Source organism: Neoarius graeffei, chromosome 5, assembly GCF_027579695.1.
Source record: "Neoarius graeffei isolate fNeoGra1 chromosome 5, fNeoGra1.pri, whole genome shotgun sequence".
Lineage (NCBI taxonomy): Eukaryota > Metazoa > Chordata > Actinopteri > Siluriformes > Ariidae > Neoarius > Neoarius graeffei.
The window spans coordinates 57,987,052-58,006,864 of NC_083573.1; the positions used below are offsets into that span (position 1 = coordinate 57,987,052).

General features: G+C 42.0%; 1 protein-coding gene across 3 annotated transcripts in view; it reads right to left on the bottom strand.

Moving 5' to 3' along the window:
* ascc3 (activating signal cointegrator 1 complex subunit 3) overlaps positions 1 to 19,813 on the bottom strand; it is a 395,456-nt gene that overhangs the window by 147,182 nt on the left and 228,461 nt on the right. For all 3 annotated transcript variants that reach the window (XM_060922147.1, XM_060922146.1, XM_060922145.1), the window contains exon 14: positions 624 to 758. In XM_060922147.1, the coding sequence (XP_060778130.1) occupies positions 624 to 758 (135 nt within the window). The remainder of the gene's footprint in view (positions 1 to 623; positions 759 to 19,813) is intronic.

A 19,813-nucleotide genomic window follows, 5' to 3' on the forward strand; every position in this document is an offset into this window, starting at 1 on the left:
AGAGGGAGGCTATTACAAATTAAACACAGACTTATCACTTCGCCTGACTGCTGTAGACTCAGAATAGTGGACTAGCGCAATGTTCGGTAAATTGTTTACTTTTGGAAAAGCGGATTGTGGTTGACATTTTGTGCACCAGACGGCTTTTTTCCCCCCTTTGAAATGTACACACGTGTACTTCTTTTATTTACACATCATCATCATCTTCTTTCGGCTACTGCCGTTCGTTCAGGGTTGCCACAGCAGATCTGTTCTGCGTATCTGATTTGGCATAGGTTTTACACCGGATGCCCTCCCTGACGCAACCCTCTCCAAGCTATCTGGGCTTGGGACCGGCACCAAGTATGCACCGTCTTGTACAAACCCAGTGGCTGGGTATTTCACCTAACCTGCATGTCTTTGGAGTGTGGGGGAAACCGGAGCACCTGGAGGAAACCCACGCGGACACGGGGAGAACATCACACAGAAAGGCCCCCATCAGCCATGAGGTTTGAACCCAGAACCTTCTTTCTGTGAGGCGACAGTGCTAACCACTGCCCCATCGTGCCGCACACACACGTACTGCACAGTTACATTTATGTTCTTTAATTTAACACTGAGGAAAGGTCAGTGGTTTTGCGCACCTGCTTCTCACAATGCCCATAATCCGGTCCCTGCTCTGGCTGGAAGAACGATGACTCGCCTCGGTTCTTGGCCATCTCAATCAGAGTCATGGCCGTGCGCACGGTGGAGTTACGGGCATGGACAAAAACCATCACCTGAAACACAAACACAACACAAGAGGTTACACATCATGGCTTATTGCACAGGCACATGCAGTAAAGTAATAAGAAGTCCATAATTTAAATGTATGTTTTGTTTATGTCTTAAATTTATTTATTTATTTATTTTTAAAGCGAGCGCTGACTAAAAATCTGATCTTTCGAACATATTTTGATACCACAGCCTGACAGAACCATACACAGGGCTCAACAGTTTGCTTGTAAATGTCTCCTTGTAGCACACATTATTTGATACATTTTCATTGCGCCCTAAGCGTTCTTTATGCTCCAGCGTTTCCTACACACAGACTTTACTTGGACGGGCTGTTCAGGTATATTTATGGCTCGCAAAATATATCTGGTGACCCATTTTAGCAAATAAATATGAAGAATGAGAATGTTCTATGATCGATGGATAAACAATTATGAACGTAATGGACTGTAGGAATTGTGTGTTGTGCTGGAACGACTGGCCAAATAGTCGACCATATGAACGGACAGCTTTCCTGCTGTAGACGGTCTCAATCGGTGTGCATGTTACATGTTGTCGTCAATGTTACCATGACAACATGGAGCGCTTGAGTCCAGTCAGTGCGTTCAGCTTTAAAAGAGCACTTTTTTTCCTAGCCTATTTAACAGATTATTAAAAAGGATATTAACGGTCTGTGTACATTTGGTCATTTTATTTTCATGTCGGGAACAGAAGTTAACAGGCCGTTTTTGTTTTTATCATCAGAAATCGCAGATGAAACATCTCATCTCATCTCATTATCTGTAGCCGCTTTATCCTGTTCTACAGGGTCGCAGGCAAGCTGGAGCCTATCCCAGCTGACTACGGGCGAAAGGCCAAGAAAGGACGAGTCGCCAGGTCATCACAGGGCTGACACATAGACACAGACAACCATTCACACTCACATTCACACCTACGGTCTCCTCAAGGACACAAAGTGCAAAGTTCAACCAAAGATCTTCGTCAAATAACAGCATTTAAACATATGTGCAGTGGTCTGCGGAAAAGCTGTCAAATATTGCAGTGTCAAACAGCCAAAAAGATGAAAAATCAAGCTTGGGCCAGACTTGGGTTTTTCTATCTATTACACTGTTTGACCTAACAATTTTAAGAAACCAGAACTATATTTCCACAATTTTGTTTTGCTGAAATGTTTTGATTTACATTTTAATGTTGCTTAAGCCTTTCCTGCAAAGATGAAACTGGGTAAGAAGCCATTTTTGGACCCATCGATGAGACCTTTTTTTGGGGGCATTTTTTCATCTCATCTCATTATCTCTAGCCGCTTTATCCTGTCCTACAGGGTCGCAGGCAAGCTGGAGCCTATCCCAGCTGACTACGGGCGAAAGGCGGGGTACACCCTGGACAAGTCGCCAGGTCATCACAGGGCTGACACATAGACACAGACAACCATTCACACTCACATTCACACCTACGGTCAATTTAGAGTCACCAGTTAACCTAACCTGCATGTCTTTGGACTGTGGGGGAAACCGGAGCACCCGGAGGAAACCCACGCGGACATGGGGAGAACATGCAAACTCCACACAGAAAGGCCCTCGCCGGCCACAGGGCTCGAACCCGGACCTTCTTGCTGTGAGGCGACAGCGCTAACCACTACACCACCGTGCCGCCCAGATGAAACATTTAAAAGCAAATTGTGTTTCCTTTCCTTCTTTGCGAGTCAACAAATGAAATAAAAAGAAAAGCCAGTTTTTCTGAAACCTGTGGTTTTCGCTGATCGATACCATACACGAGTCACTGAACAGCACAAGTGGAGCAGAGTCCAATGGCATCAGAAATCACATCTAACAGACCGTTACTGTGCTGGCAGAAAAAGGCCGGACTTTCCTCCGGGTATACAAGTATATTTCAGGCCTGTGGGAAACACTGTGATCTCTGAAATTTTTCAACTTACTGTAGGTGTACATGTGCTCCTTGGTGAAAAAGTGATCCCTGCATGTAGTGCATCACAAGAATTTAGAAATGTTATTTATTTATTGTCTAACATCATGTTCAAGAAGGAGCCAGGTTAATAAATACAGTGGGAAAATATTCAGCCTGAAGTCGTCTAAACCTGACGACCCGTGTCTGATTTTTCAAACAGTGAATGTGATCAAGTTGGATTCCAAGTGACAGTATAAACCAGAGCAAAATGGACATAAACCTCATCAATGATCATAAAGTCAGAATGGGAGTCGACTTTGAACATATGATATGATGCACAAAACATCTAGCAGCAATTGCCATAAAAGCATGAAGAATATGAAGGGAAGGTTCATTCTCTCAAAAAAGGAATGGTTTAAGGTTTGGGCCTTCCAGTGGAGCTGTACTGCCTCTAATGCATGGTGAGAATTTAGATGGAAATGCCTCATCCGTTTTTTTTTTTTTAATTTAAATAAAAATCCTTTTTATTTTATTTGTTTTTTCAAAACAGAAGGCATACCTTCCTAGAGAAGTTGCCAAATGCTGGAGCTTGTGTGTGAATCAGGAGACGGGCTCCTAACATACTGTATATTTTGCACTGCCCAATAATAATAATAACAACAACAACAACAACTTTATTCATCATACGCTTGTGAAATTCCTCTCTGCATTTAACCCATCTGAAGCAGTGAACACACGCACGTGAGCAATGAGCACACACACATACCCAGAGCAGTGGGCAGCCATGTTAACAGCGCCCGGGGAGCAGTTGGGAGTTAAGTGCCTCGCTCAAGGGCATCTCAGCCCAAGGCCGTCCCATATTAACCTAACCGCACGTCTTTGGACTGTGGGGGAAACCGGAGCACCCGGAGGAAACCCACGCGGACAACATGCAAACTCCACACAGAAAGGCCCCCGTCGGCTGCTGGGCTCGAACCCGGACCTTCTTGCTGTGAGGTGACAGCGCTAACCACTACACCACCGTGCCGCCCGAGTATAAGAGATACATCAAGCATTCAAAGATCTCCTTAGTACAGGAACACCTTTTGACTTTTGGACATTATATCTAGTGAATGCTCAACACAAATACTCATTTGTTGTTTTTTTTTGTTTGTTTTTTTTTTTAATTGAGGCTTGTAAAAAAGCCATGACGATGCTGATTACATTACATTACAGGCATTTAGCAGACGCTCTTATCCAGAGCGACATACGACAGGACCCTGACACACCCACAGCAGTGGGCAGCCCAGGGAGCAGTAGGGGGTTAGGTGCCTTGCTCAAGGGCACTTCAGCCATTTCTGTATGGTTCAGGGAATCAAACCAGCAGCCTTTTGGTCCCAAAGCTGCTTTGCTAACCGTTAGGCCGTGGCCACTGATTGCTTCCTGACTCTCCTACATTAGATATTTAAACAGATTTGCTTAATAAAACTTACATAATGGAAAACGTAACATTTGCACTTCATCTACAACTGGATAAAATGGATCATCTTTGTTACGGCCATTAAGGCCAAATTTTGTGGAACTGAATGATTCTCAAGGCCAGAAGTAGTTTCTGCATTTTACTATAATCCCTTCCCACTTATTCAGGGTTTTATTGGTCATCACTCACTTTTCTATCACAATTTCTGTCAAAGCAGAAGACACAATAACATCTGCACCATTCATATGTATAATTACTAAATAGTTCTTCCCAATTTCCAAAAATATAAAACAAGAGCTGACAACAAAGGAAGGAAGGAGTCAGATTGAATTTCTCATGTGGGTATGCACATTATCATCTTGGTTATTAAGGTCTATGTATTTAGATAAATGGTTACAAATCCACAACTCATTGGGGACATGAGCTTCCCCTCGCTGTCAAGAGTTTAAAATTCAATTGAATAACGATGTAATACAATCAATAAATAATGATTTGCCTAACAATGAATTCCGCATGTCTCAGAAAAGCCATTAACAACTAATCTTCTGTGTTACAGTACCTGAGAACGTTAAGGTGAAATAAAATACAAGATCGAAAGCATTTAACACACCAACAGACACTCATGGAGTACTTTAGGTATTTAGGAACAAAACGGCAATTAAAAAACTAGAATCTGTGAACATAAATGTGCAATTAGAAAAAAATGATGAAAGGTCGTCAGTTGCAAGACACTTTAATATTGCGGGCCATGACGCCAATTCGCTCAGGTTCATGGGCTTGGAAATGGTCAATCGGTCTCCAAGAGCTGGAGACCGTGAGAATCGCCTCCTACAAAGGGAGACTTGGTTTATTTTGAACTCGAATACTTGCATTCCTTCTGGAATGAATGAAGATTTGTCTTTGACCGGTTTCTTGTAAAAACGTGAATTGATGATGCTTGTGCTGACGCATTTCCATAATTTCATTTGGATTTTTTTAGACCAATGGATTGTTTTAATTCCTGTACTGATATTGCCAATTATTGTATTGTCACTGGTTGATGATGGAGGTGTGTGCATGGATGTAGGTATTTAAGATTTGTAGTAACACTGACGTACTTGAGCACACTGAGGAAGGCACACGCCTAAACGCGTTTGTGCGAATAAATATTTGTATGCATAGTGCGGCCTCTTTCCCTTTCTTTTGAATTGAGTATTTCTATACCTGCTGATCTCCTGAGATTTTCAACAACAGCAATCTCTAGAGTTTACTCAGAATGGGGCAATGAAGAAAAAAAAAAAACATCCAGAGCATCAATTCTATGAATGGAAACGCCTTCTTGTTGAGGGAGATCTATTGAGAATGCCCAGACTGGTTCGAGCTGACAGAAAGGCTACACTAACTCAGATAACCACTCTGTACAACTGTACTGAGCAGAAAAGCATCTCCGAATGCACAACCCATCAAACCTTGAGGCAGACAGGCTACAAAAGCAGAAGACCATATCAGGCTCCAAGAACAGAAAGCTGAGGCTGCGCTGGGCACAGGCTCACCAAAACTGGACAGTTGAAACCCAGAAAAATGTAGCCTGGTCTCATGAATCATAATTCCTGCTGAGGCACGCAGATGGTAGGGTCAGAATTTGGCACCAACAGCATGAATCCATGAACCCAACCTGCTTTGTGTCAACAGTCCAGGTTGCTAGAGGTGCTGTAATGGTGTGGCGGAATGTTTTTGGCACACTTTGGGCCTGTTAAGATCAATCAATCCACAATTTACCATCTTCTAATGGCTGTTTCCAGCATGATAACGCACCATCTGACAAAACAAAAAGTCGTCTCAAACTAGTTTCATGAACATCACAATGAGTTCTGTGTTCTTCAGTGACCTCTGGGATGGTACGGTAGAACCGGAGATTCGCATCATGAAAGTGCGCCTGAAAAATCTGCAGGAAGTGTGAGATTCAATCACATCAACATGGACCAGAATCTCAAAGGAATGGTTCCAACATCTTGTGGAAATGATGCCATGAAGAATCGAGGCTGTTTTGAGAGCAAAGGGAGACCCTTGGCAGCACGGTGGTGTAGTGGTTAGCACGGTCGCCTCACAGCAAGAAGGTTCCGGGTTCGAACCCAGCGGCTGGCGAAGACCTTTCTGTGCGGAGTTTGCATGTTCTTCCCGTGTCTGCGTGGGTTTCCTCTGGTTTCCCCCACAATCCATAAACATGCAGTTAGGTTGACATGGGGCAGCCTTGGGCTGAAGTGCCCTTGAGCAAGGTACCGAACCCCTGACCGCTCCCCGGGCGCTCTAGTGTGGCTGCCCACTGCCCTGGGTGTGTGTGTTCACTGCTTCAGATTGGTTAAATGCAGAGGATGAATTTCACTGTGCACTGAAGTGTGCATGTGACAAATAAAGGTTTCTTCTTCTTCCCTGTCTAGTATTATCTCATTCTCATCTCATTATCTGTAGCCGCTTTATCCTGTTCTACAGGGTCGCAGGCAAGCTGGAGCCTATCCCAGCTGACTACGGGTGAAAGGCGGGGTACACCCTGGACAAGTCGCCAGGTCATCGCAGGGCTGACGCATAGACACAGACAACCATTCACACTCACATTCACACCTACGCTCAATTTAGAGTCACCAGTTAACCTAACCTGCATGTCTTTGGACTGTGGGGGAAACCGGAGCACCCGGAGGAAACCCACGCGGACACGGGGAGAACATGCAAACTCCACACAGAAAGGCCCTCGCCGGCCACGGGGCTCGAACCCGGACCTTCTTGCTGTGAGGCGACAGTGCTAACCACTACACCAACGTGCCACCTCCAGTATTATTATTATTATTATGTTCCTAATAATGTATTCAGAAAGCACATGCCTTTATCAATAGACTCAAACTAGAAAGTGGTTCCTCCATATAACAAGCGTAAGATAAAGCTAGATTCATGTCTCTGTTGACATGACACAAGCCAGAACTTTCTCCCTCTCCATCTGAATGACGAAACCTGCATCCTGGAGGATGTCCATGGCCACAGGGGGACGCAGCAGCATCTTTTGTGAAAGGACAAAGGAATGTAATTTGTCTATTATACTCAGACTGCCCTTGCAAATCAGTCAATACCCTGGACAAAAACAATCAATAACAGAAATACAAGACAGTTATGAGATGGTAGCAAAAGACCTCTCTCCCCCTCCTCTCCTGCTTGTCCTTTGAGGACACTGGAATGCACTGACAGTAAAGAGAAAAGCATGCACGCTATGTAACTGCTTTTCTCCGCCTGTGTGTGAGACAGTGGGTGTGTTTCTCCTAGCACACGTTCTCCATCTGACTCACTCACTTTCTCGCTCTCTCAGAGCGCACACACAGAACACCTCTGCACTTTTCTCAGCTACTGATTCTGTGTGGAAAAAAAAAAAAAATACTGCAATCAGCTTTCTTTAACACAACTCACTCTGACCACATCTCTGCTGCATTCTGTCCACTTTTTGGCCCTGACAGGGATTTAAACAAAAGTGCAAGTCCCATAACTGATTAATCGCATATTTCTGTGAGACAATATTTTGTCCCTTGTTAACTGTTGTATAATTTATCAGTATTTTTCATTTTTACTAAAGCGTTTCACAGTCACCTTTAAGACAAGATATCTGTATGTCTTTATAAGATTGGGAATTAAAGGACTAGTCTGTACTTGCGTCTATCTCAAGCTCTTGTTCAGCGTCTTTGTTTAAGGCTCATGTCCTATTCACTTTGCAGTGCATTTCCCACTGAGCCAGGCTGTTGCTTTCCATTTTATTGCTAAAGAATTGAACTGTGAAACACGTCTTGTTTTATGTATATTCACCAGACCAGCCATTCGAATACTTGTTTTGCCTTATTATTCTCAGGTTTAAAAAAAAAAAAAAAAAGACCTTGGTCAGGTCTGTGATGTATGTTTATGCTTTGTTTCCCTCGTGTTCATTAGAGAAATCCAGCTAAGCCATGTCAAGCCTCATGTTAAATGTGTTTACTGGTGAAAAAGTAGAACGTTAAAAAATGGGTCATTTGAACTATACAGACTATAAGAGCTGGTTATTTCTAGACGAGGTGTATTGAACATGTTTGATCCATCAGAGTTACGGTAGGATTATTTTGCTAAAGGCTACTCGTGAACAAGTGTGCCATGTACCAAATATATAAGAATCTCTGTTTGAATCTGTTTTCCGCCTGACCTACATGGCAAAAGAAATGACCAGGGTTCCTCCAGAAGCAGGCCTGATTCTCAGTAACATTACAGGAAATAACTGAAAAGAGAAATCCTCCAACTGTATTGATTGAAGATGATGAATGAAAACGTGTCATACAGAAAGAATTAGGCGAGGGAGATTTGCAGGAACGGGCGGCATGGTGGTGCATCTTCTCCCCGTGTCTGTGTGGGCTTCCGACGGCTTCTCCGGGCTCCTCCCACCTCCCAAAAACATCTCTGTAGGTGAACTGGCTATTTTAAATTACCCCGAGTATGAATGTGTGTGTATGGTACCCCAAGATGGACTGGCATCCCACCCAGAGTGTACAGTGGTGCTTGAAAGTTTGTGAACCCTTTAGAATTTTCTATATTTCTGCATAAATATGACCCAAAACATCATCAGATTTTCACACAAGTCCTAAAAGTAGATAAAGAGAACCCAGTTAAACAAATGAGGCAAAAATATTATACTTGCTCATTTATTTACTGAGGAAAATGATCCAATATTACATATCTGTGAGTGGCAAAAGTATGTGAACCTTTGCTTTCAGTATCTGGTGTGACCCCCTTGTGCAGCAATAACTGCAACTAAACGTTTCCGGTAACTGTTGATCAGTCCTGCACACCGGCTTGGAGGAATTTTAGCCCATTCCTCCATGCAGAACAGCTTCAACTCTGGGATCTTGGTGTGTTTCCTCACATGAACTGCTCGCTTCAGGTCCTTCCACAATATTTTGATTGGATTAAGGTCAGGACTTTGACTTGGCCATTCCAAAACATTAACTTTATTCTTCTTTAACCATTCTTTGGTAGAACGACTTGTGTGCTTAGGGTCGTTGTCTTGCTACATGACCCACCTTCTCTTGAGATTCAGTTCATGGACAGATGTCCTGACATTTTCCTTTAGAATTCGCTGGTATAATTCAGAATTCATTGTTCCATCAATGATGGCAAGCCGTCCTGGCCCAGATGTAGCAAAACAGGCCCAAACCATGATACTACCACCACCATGTTTCACAGATGGGATAAGGTTCTTATGCTGGAATGCAGGGGTTTCCTTTCTCCAAACATAATGCTTCTCATTTGAACCAAAAAGTTCTATTTCGGTCTCATCCGTCCACAGAACATTTTTCCCACTAGCCTTCTGGCTTGCCCATGTGATCTTTAGCAAACTGCAGATGAGCAGCAATGTTCTTTTTGGAGAGCAGTGGCTTTCTTCTTGCAACCCTGCCATGCACACCATTGTTGTTCAGTGTTCTCCTGATGGTGGACTCATGAACATTAACATTAGCCAATGTGAGAGAGGCCTTCAGTTGTTTAGAAGTTACCCTGGGGTCCTTTGTGGCCTCGCCGACTATTAGACGCCTTGCTATTGGAGTGATCTTTGTTGGTCGACCACTCCTGGGAAGGGTAACAATGGTCTTGAATTTCCTCCATTTGTACACAATCTGTCTGACTGTGGATTGGTGGAGTCCAAACTCTTTAGAGATGGTTTTGTAACCTTTTCCAGCCTGATGAGCATCAACAACGCTTTTTCTGAGGTCCTCAGAAATCTCCTTTGTTCGTGCCATGATACACTTCCACAAACGTGTTGTGAAGATCAGACTTTGATAGATCCCTGTTCTTTAAATAAAACAGGTTGCCCACTCACACCTGATTGTCATCCCATTGATTGAAAACACCTGACTCTAATTTCACCTTCAAATTAACTGCTAATCCTAGAGGTTCACATACTTTTGCCACTCACAGATATGTAATATTGGATCATTTTCCTCAATAAATAAATGACCAAGTATAATATTTTTGTCTCATTTGTTTAACTGGGTTCTCTTTGTCTGCTTTTAGGACTTGTGTGAAAATCTGATGATGTTTTAGGTCATATTTATGCAGAAATATAGAAAATTCTAAAGGGTTCACAAACTTTCAAGCAGCACTGTATTCCTGCCTTATGCCCAGTGTTCCCAGGACAGGCTATGAATCCCCATGACTGCTGAAGGCGAATGAATGAATATTTGATGAAATGTGTTACTAGCACTGTTTAGAATAATAGGTTGAAAGGGTAAAAAGGGAACTTCAAAGTCCTACCTGTCTAACCAATACCCATTTAATGTGGTGGAATCATCCCAGCATTTCATGTGAGTGAGAAAACTGATGGTCATTGACATCTATACTATTTGGCCAAATGTTTGTGAACACCTGACCATCACACCCATATGTGCTTTTTGAGCATCGTGTTCCAGATTTATTCCCCCGTTTGCTATTATAATAACCTCCACTCTTCTGGGAAAGCTTTCCATTATATTTTGGCCCGTGGCTGTGGGGAATTTGCTCATTCAGCCACAAGAGCATGAGTGGGCATTAGGCACTGATGTCGAGTGAGGAGGCCTGGGGTGCGGTCAGTGTTCCAGTTCATCCCAAAGGTGTTCAGTGGGTTTGAGGTCAGGGCTCTGTGCAGGCAACTCACGTTCTTCCACATCAACCTTGTCAAACTACGTGTTCATGGACCTTGCTTTGTGCACGGGGGCATTGTCATGCTGGAACAGGTTTGGGCCGCTTAGGTCCACTGAAGGGAATTTGTAATGCTACATCATACAAAGATCTTCTAAAACGTTTGAACACCTTGACAAAACTGCAGTAGGTAGGTTTTGTCGATTATGAATAATTACAGCAGTCGCAATGCTGAGAAATTCTCAAAACACTTAATAGATGGCCACGTGAATGTGCATTAATGTGTACATACAGATACTTGCGCTAGTGTAATTCATTCATTCATTCTTCTTCTTCAATAAGCTCTCTATCCTGGTCAGTGTTGTGTTGAACCCAGAGCCTATCCCAGTAACACTGGGCACAAAATGAGAGAATTCTAGTCTGTATAATTTTGGACAGTGGGAGGAAACCCATATGGCCAAGAGAAGAACATGTGAAACGTTGCACAGAACCGTAGCTCAGGACTTGAACCGAGGACCCTGGCGCTGTAAGGCGGCAGTGCTATCCGCTGCACCATCCCTAGCATACTATGCTATATCCAGTAATTATTGTACATACAGGACACTTTTTAAATGGAATAAAAACTTCTAGCGAGTTTCGTTCATTTGGTTTGACAGCATGCAATGTTGTTAGCATATCGCTTATCCTACGTGTATTACGTTACTCTACCCGATGGAGAACGAGCGTGCAATATGGTTTATGATACCGCATGGTTGTCAAGACATGTCGGAATATTCAAGGAGAAGGTTTTCTGCTGCGCATGCGCAGAAGCATTTCTTTGTTCGCCGGCAACGCCCGCAGTAAACTGTCGCAATGAATTGAAAACGCCATTGCTAAGTCAGGGTTCCTACAGATATTTTATGTTGAATTTACTACCTTTTTACTACCTTCACAATTTTTTTTACTACCACAGCGACAATTTGGATTTGGACATTTTCTCACAATTTAACAAGGTAATCCTTTGAGTGTATGTGTTAGTCCAAGTGAATGTGCTACATATAAGTTAGTGACAACTCTACCCAAAGAGTTGGATTGATGAGACAAGATAGAAAGAAAATCTGAACGCACCGATAGTGTAACTCTTTCCCTTTGGACGCATAATAGAACCTCCCATTGCTAGGGCTACACATGGAGTAATGCATATTTGCATAAAAGAAAACAAACTTCCAAATATAATTTATAATTTTATTGAACTGTGAAACTGTGGCCCATAACCTCTTGGACGTTTGGTTCATGCTCTCGTCAAACATAATTACAAAAGGTCCGGCGTTAGTTATTGCCTCGACCAGGTGCCTCTTAAAATAAGGGGCAATGCCAAATTTAATCACGTACCTGGTTTTGTCACTGGCCAAAGCAAATGATTTGGCGATCTGGGAGTCCAGGAACATCCTCCGAAACAGATCTCCGATGCCTTCGTTAGAACTGAAGGAGTGGTGTTTCACCGCCAAATCCAAACACCACAGTACCTCAGCCTCAAGCGAGTTAGTGCCAGTTATGACCGTTTGATGTCCTGAAAGGCTGGTGGTAGCCATGGCGGTAGTATTACCAACGGTGGATTCAGGGTTTATCGGAGCAGGCGAGATTGAGGGCGTTGTGACCGTAGTAGTCGCAAAAGTGCCTCGGCAAAACGACGACAACGGTAGCTGTCTATTTCGTCCACGCATCCTTCCCTGGTGGATATTCGATTCCATGTGGGACCTAATAGCCTTCACTCCCATCCAGGTAATGCGAATAGTTTTCTTGCACACTATGCAGAACGCCTCTCGCCGATTGCCATCTACCGCCTTTAGCCAGTCTTTAAAATCAGGTTCCTCCAGCCAGAGGTCTGAAAATTTGCATTTCCCCGTTGTTTAATTCTCGTGCAGATGTCGCCAGTCGGGTCAACAGATAGATTCGACTAGAGCCGTATAAACAAAGTCAGTCTCGTACTAAACAATCTCTGGTATAAATTTATACTGGATTCGACCGTTATTGGAATTCAATGCGCATGCGCCACCAACTCCTCACTGCGGTCCTCCTCGATACATAAAAATAAATTCGCCCAAATGTAGTAATTTATGGATATTATGGCATGCAGGTTAATTAAACGAATTAGAAAACACATAGGCCCAGTTGGATGGGGGTCAAAAAAATTTACTACCACGTCAGATTACGTTTACTACCTTTTACTACTTTTTACTGGCCATAATTTAGCCTATTTTAATTAACTACCTTTTAAAACCCCGCGGGAACCCTGTAAGTAAGCCCCCGTTCTTAACTTTTTGTAAAATCTATAATTGTTCCATTGAATGTGTATGTATGTATAATGATTATAATAATAATAATATTGGCTGGCCTTTTTTTCGTGGTATATCAGATATATTCCATTCAGCTAGCATGATATTGAACGAGTCGAAGACTCGTTCAATATCATGCTAGCTGAATGGAATATATCTGATATACCACGAAAAAAAGGCCAGCCAATATTATTTAACTATACATCTCCTACTGTTAGTTATGGCTGAATCAACAATGGCTCACTATGTTTTAATTTATCCCTTTTTTTTTTTTTAACCTCAAGCCTTTGCTTAATCTCTGGCTCTGTTATTCTGTGAGTGAGGGCTTTTAGAGGAGGGATGTTTGCTTTACGGGCCTTTTCCTCTCCCAGTACCTGGAAACAGACTTGGCACTTTGGTGTTTATCACAGTAATGAGGTCCTTCAGATAATTGTAAGCTAATTAAACCATAATTGCTAATTTAAGGACAGCCTCCCAAAATAAATAAATTAATTAATTGAAAAGACACATCCTTGAACACCTGCCAATGTGTTTTCCGCCAGCGCCCAGAGCAACGTGAATATCTTCTCTGTGACAGAAAGAAAGAAGGAGACGGAGAGAAACGCTCACCTGAAGTGAGAATCCGAAACAGCTGTTCAACAAGCTGCTTTGCTCGTGTCGCAATATTTATCTATCATAAGAGCTTCAAAAGCAATGCTTTCAGACAGTAAGCTTCATGAGGAGGAACAATCCTGACTGCAATGATGTTTAATAATAATTTCACAGCCGTGAAAAGTCTTTATTTTCCAGCCTTCAGGTTGCAAGATCTTAGTAAACAAATCTGTTGTTTTCTTTATTGCTGTCATTTCTAGTACGAGCTGAAATATTTACTTTCAAGACGCAAGATGTCCCACCTAATGAGTTCACTAATATATTTCTGGATATTGGCACCTCAAAGCACTAAAGGCTCGATAGAATGACTGTTTTCGAGCTAAGTGAAAGGGAAGTTGTCACTCGTCCACATACACGATCTGACATGGAGCTCTTATCTGAGCGTAGATGTATAGATGAGACAGTGAGAGCGCACGCGTGCGTGTGTGTGTGTGAGAGAGAGAGAGAGATAACAGATGTCTGGAGAAGCAGCTCAGTGGAAAGCTGACCCATACACGACTCTCCATGCTCCATAATGCACAATGCCACTCACACCATGTGTCCTTCACTTCACAGAGGATGATCCAATTAAATAAAAAGCGTGGCGTCCAAGTTACTTAGAACTCAGGACTGATAAACATCATGGGGGTAGAAATAGCTCTATAAATAGCCGTCCTTCAAATGAGTGAGAACACTTTATTTTAAGCGGCACACATAAGGAGCTAAAGAAGGGCTTATTTGCTTCAACAAAGTATTATTCTTCACTCTATCACAATGTGGTTGAATGCTTAAATCTGACTGGTCAGTATGCGTGCGTTATTTTCATATAACAGCACAGTAATGAACAACAAGTTAATATTAATGTGCTCCTTCTAATACATTATTGTTTTCATAATAAAAGCCCATACACAGGGACGTGTACGGCAGACGCTCCAAATAATCCACGACGGATAATGAAAGGATTTTAAAATGGCTTGTCACTTAACAAAAAGTGATACTTATAATCATTAATGTAGTAAAACCGAGACATTTAATTAATATTTATGGAACGATTCACGGTTGTAAGCACTCTTGGTCTCTGTTACACTTTTCGTTTTCACAGGAAAACGACAGGCTGCGCCTGTGTGTGTGTGAGTGAGTGAGACAGAGAGAAAGAGAGAAGTAATCCAAACTAACTCGTCTCTCAGACATTTCAAATCTAACCATAACCAGTTAAGCTGTGTTGTAGGTCATTCATTAATCAATTCAACATTGAGGCATTTGAACTGATCATCTAAACTCACCCGAGTTATTCGTCTTAATTCTCCAGGTTAGACTTTTAGGTTCTATGTAGCATCAAGTGATCCATCCATTATCTGTAACCGCTTATCCTGTGCAGGGTTGCAGGTAAACTGGAGCCTATCCCAGCTGACTGTGGGTGAGAGGTGGCGTACACCCTCACCCACAGACACAGACAACCATTCACACTCACATTCACACCGACGGTCAATTTAGAGTCACCAGTTAACCTAACCTGCATGTCTTTGGACTGTGGGGGAAACCGGAGCACCCGGAGGAAACCCACGCGGACACGGGGAGAACATGCAAACTCCGCACAGAAAGGCCCTCGCCGGCCGCTGGGCTCGAACCCAGGACCTTCTTGCTGTGAGGCGACAGTGCTAACCACTACACCACCGTGCCGCCATCAAGTGATCTAGACCCTTTAAATTAAGCGTTACTAAATGAGCAATACACAGCGATTGTGTTGTTTGCAGCAGCCACAGCTGGAACGCTATAAAATAAATAAATAAATAAATAAATAAATAAGCAAAGAAAATATCTTGGAAAAAAAGGAAAAAACTTCTCATATTTCTCATTAAGTGAATATTATAATAACAAATTTCCAATTTCAAGCTTTAAATGGTCTCATTCCTTTGACTGATTGCACAGCAATTATACAGCAACAGAATTCCGAGCTCGAAATGAGTAAACGTATTCTATTTGTTTAAAACCAACCTAATAAGGGGAAACGTTAGTTGAATATTCAACGTGTTTATGCTTGATGAGTTATTATATTGCAGTAAACCTGTGAACCCGATGAAGCTGTGTGTCTTATTGAGTCCTACTGAACTTCTCACTCTCATTTTCAGAGTCAGATCTATCAGTGTAACATGTTCTACTTAACCTTTCGAAGCCGAGTCTATTTTAACTGACCTTGTGATATTGTGATTACGAGACATGTTTTCATGTGTCACTGCGCTGCTCTTTCAGGACCCACAAGGCCACTCAAATATCATAATATGATATGCAAATGTTAACCAAACTTTGAAAGTACCCTGTTTTTATTCATCTAGATCGATTTTAAATCACAAGTGTGTATCTATGTATGTCAAAAAGTTGTGTGATTTCACTCGAGGAACTTTTGTAACGATACTAAATCACTGAACTTGTTTTTCTATTGTTTGTGCAAATTAGCAATAAGACCCATATTGTACAATACGTTGAGGGCAAACAGAGCCTTAAAATATAATATAATATAATATAATATAATAATATAATATAATATAATATAATATAATATAACCATATTATATAAAATGGAGCAAGGATTGTGTAGCAGCTGATGATACGATCTGAAACCTCAGGATGAAAATGTGCATTATTTAGTTTCTCTTATCTGTGATACTGCAATGAAGCCGCTATTGAGAAGAGCTGCACATTACCAATCACTGAGCCTTTAAGAAATTTATGAGTCTGAATCCCAAATTGCTCCCCGTTATTCATACAGTGTATTCCTTGTGTTGTAGAAGGAAATATGTTCTACTAGTTGTGACTACACAAACCGGTAAAATCTCATTCATTTGGGGGAAACCAAATGCTTTATAAAGCACTCACTATCTTGAATAAATGATGCAAAATAAAGTCAAGTATAAGAAATATGTCTAGTAGAAAAAAGCAATGGGCGGCACGGTGGTGTAGTGGTTAGCGCTGTCGCCTCACAGCAAGAAGGTCCTGGGTTCGAGCCCCGGGGCTGGCGAGGGCCTTTCTGTGCGGAGTTTGCATGTTCTCCCCGTGTCCGCGTCGGTTTCCTCCGGGTGCTCCGGTTTCCCCCACAGTCCAAAGACATGCAGGTTAGGTTAACTGGTGACTCTAAATTGAGCGTAGGTGTGAATGTGAGTGTGAATGGTTGTCTGTGTCTATGTGTCAGCCCTGTGATGACCTGGCGACTTGTCCAGGGTGTACCCCGCCTTTCGCCCGTAGTCAGCTGGGATAGGCTCCAGCTTGCCTGTGACCCTGTAGAACAGGATAAAGCGGCTAGAGATAATGAGATGAGATGTCATTTTTTGGGAAAGAAAACCCCAAAACAAATAAACCAAATCATTTAAGTTGCATGATGACTGAGGCACATATAGACAAAACAATTCTCCATTCTGTGAAGCTTTACTGCACATTCCAGCTCACACTGTACAGCTTGGTTATTGACTTAGTCCATCAAACATATTCTCTTCCTCTTATACGTACACTCATGTTTCTTCTCCATCATCATGTGACCTCTTTTTGCACATTCCGGACATACTGTACAGATCGGACTCCAACAACTCATGGACACGCCCTTTAAACATCTCCACTTTTCAAATCTCTATATTTCAGATTCTTCTATTTCTTATGCTATGCATATCTGGGAACGAAGAAAAAAAATGTGTCTCTCAATTTCTCTTTTGTTGTGATTTCCTTACTAGAAATTTTCCAGCAACCCTCCTAGTCACGTGATATATCATTGGAAAGGATGTACTCTTTACAAGACACCAGGATTCAAGTGAATAGCATAAAAGAGTAAGAGGGTGTGCACGTAAAACAAAATAATTTTCAACTACAGAGGACACAAGCCTATGGGTTGGTTCTCAGGAGGTTACACAGCGGGGACAATAAGTATTGAACGCGTCAACATTTTTCTCAGTAAATATATTTCAGATGGGGCTACTGACATGAATTTTTCACCAGATGTCGGTAACAACCCAAGTAATTCACACCTACAAAGAAATCAAAACATATATGTCTAGAAATTAAGTGTATTAAAGTGGCGTGACACAGGGAGTAGGTATTGAACACACGAAGAAAAGGAGGTGCAAAAAGGCAGAGAAAGCCAAGAAACCAGCTGAAATCTGTCAGTGTTTAGAAAGCAATCCTGCCCCCTATCAGTGCAAATTAATATCAGATGGTTTAGTCCTAATTGATGGCCTATAAAAAGGTTTCTCATTACCAAGGTGTCACACAAGAAGCATCTCATGATGGGTAAAAGCAAAGAGCTCTCTCAAGACCTTCACAACCTTATTGTTGCACAACATACTGATGGCATTGGTTACAGACATATTTCTAAACTTTGGAATGTTCCAGTGAGCGCCGCTGGGGCCGTTATCTGGAAGTGGAAAGAATTTCATTTCACCATAAACCGGCCATGACCAGGTGCTCCTCGCAACATTTCTGACAGAGGAGTCAAAAGAATAATCAGAAGAGTTGTCCAAGAGCCAAGGACCACTCGTGGAGAGCTTCAGAAAGACCTGGAATTAGCAGGTACAGTTGTTTCAAAGAACACAATAAGTAATGCACTCAACCGCGCAAGACGCCATTGCTGAAGAAAAAGCATGTTGAAGCTAATTTAAAGTTTGCTGCACAACATTTGGACAAGCCTATGAAATACTGGGAGAATATAGTCTGGTCAGATGAGACCAAAATTGAACTCTTTGGATGTCATAGCACACACCATGTTTGGAGGAGAAATGGCACTGCACATCACCCCAAAAACACCATACCACCAGTGAAGTTTGGAAGTGGGAGCATCATGGTGTGGGGCTGTTTTTCAGCATATGGTACTGGCAGACTTCATACAATTAAAGGAAGGATGAATGGAGAAATGTACCGAGACATTCTTGATCAGAATTTGCTGCCATCTACCAGGATGCTGAAGATGAAACAAGGGTGGACATTTCAGCAAGACAATGATCCCAAACACACAGCCAAAGAAACTCTCGATTGGCTTCAGAGAAAGAGAAATAAAGCTGCTAGAACGGCCCAGTCTGAATCCAATTAAAAATCTATGGAAAGAACTGAAGATCAGAGTTCATTGAAGATGCCCCCAGAACCTTCAAGATTTGAAGACAGTTTGTGTGGAAGGATGGGCCAAAATCACACCTGAGCAATGCATGCGATTAGTTTCTCCATACAGGGGGTGTCTTGAAGCGGTCATTACCAACAAAGGCTTTTCTACTAAGTATTAAATAAACTTCAGTAAGCGTGTTCAGTACTTATTCCCTGTGTCATTCCACTTTATTCATGGAAATATATGTTTTGATTTCTTTGTACGTGTGAATTACTTGGGTCGTTACCGACATCTGGTGAAAATTTCATATCAATAGCCCCATCAGAAATATATTTACTGAGAAAAATACTGACACGTTCAATATTTATTTTCCCCGCTGTACCTGCTTTTTTTCTTCGCTAAATTCTTCTATCGTAACTGTTCAAGCGGCAATCACCAAAGCAAATTCTTTGTATGTAAGAACGTACTTGGCAATAAATTTGATTCTGATATAGATGAATACACCTAACTGCAATCATTTCACTTTTCTACTTATCTCTACAGCACTCCAGCTTTATGTCATGTTGTACTATATTATGGAGATTGAAAACGGCGTCTGATATTAGAAAGCTCAACACTGAGTACAAATCCAGTATTCACTTGGCTCTTGCTCTCTCTCTCTCGGCAGAATTAAAACCACTGTAGCCTCTGCACAGGAACACCAGTATTTACTCCGTATGCAGTCAGCAGTGTGAAACTGCAGCAGAATAAGGAGGTCAGATCACCTTGGTTTTCTCAATTCCCATAAAGCCTGGGTGCTGCATGCTGATATAATGAACTGTCTTTAGTGATGAAAAAGCCTAGAAGTCGCCGGAAAATATGGGACTGCCGCAGTTTACTCGAGGACACTCCGTGCCCTGAAATACAACATTATACCAAACTGAGTCACTCGCAGGCTTAAGAAGCAAAAATGAACAGAGACTCCAGATCTAGTATAATGAGCAATTCATTTACAAGTGTTCATCTATGCATAAAATGAAGATGCTT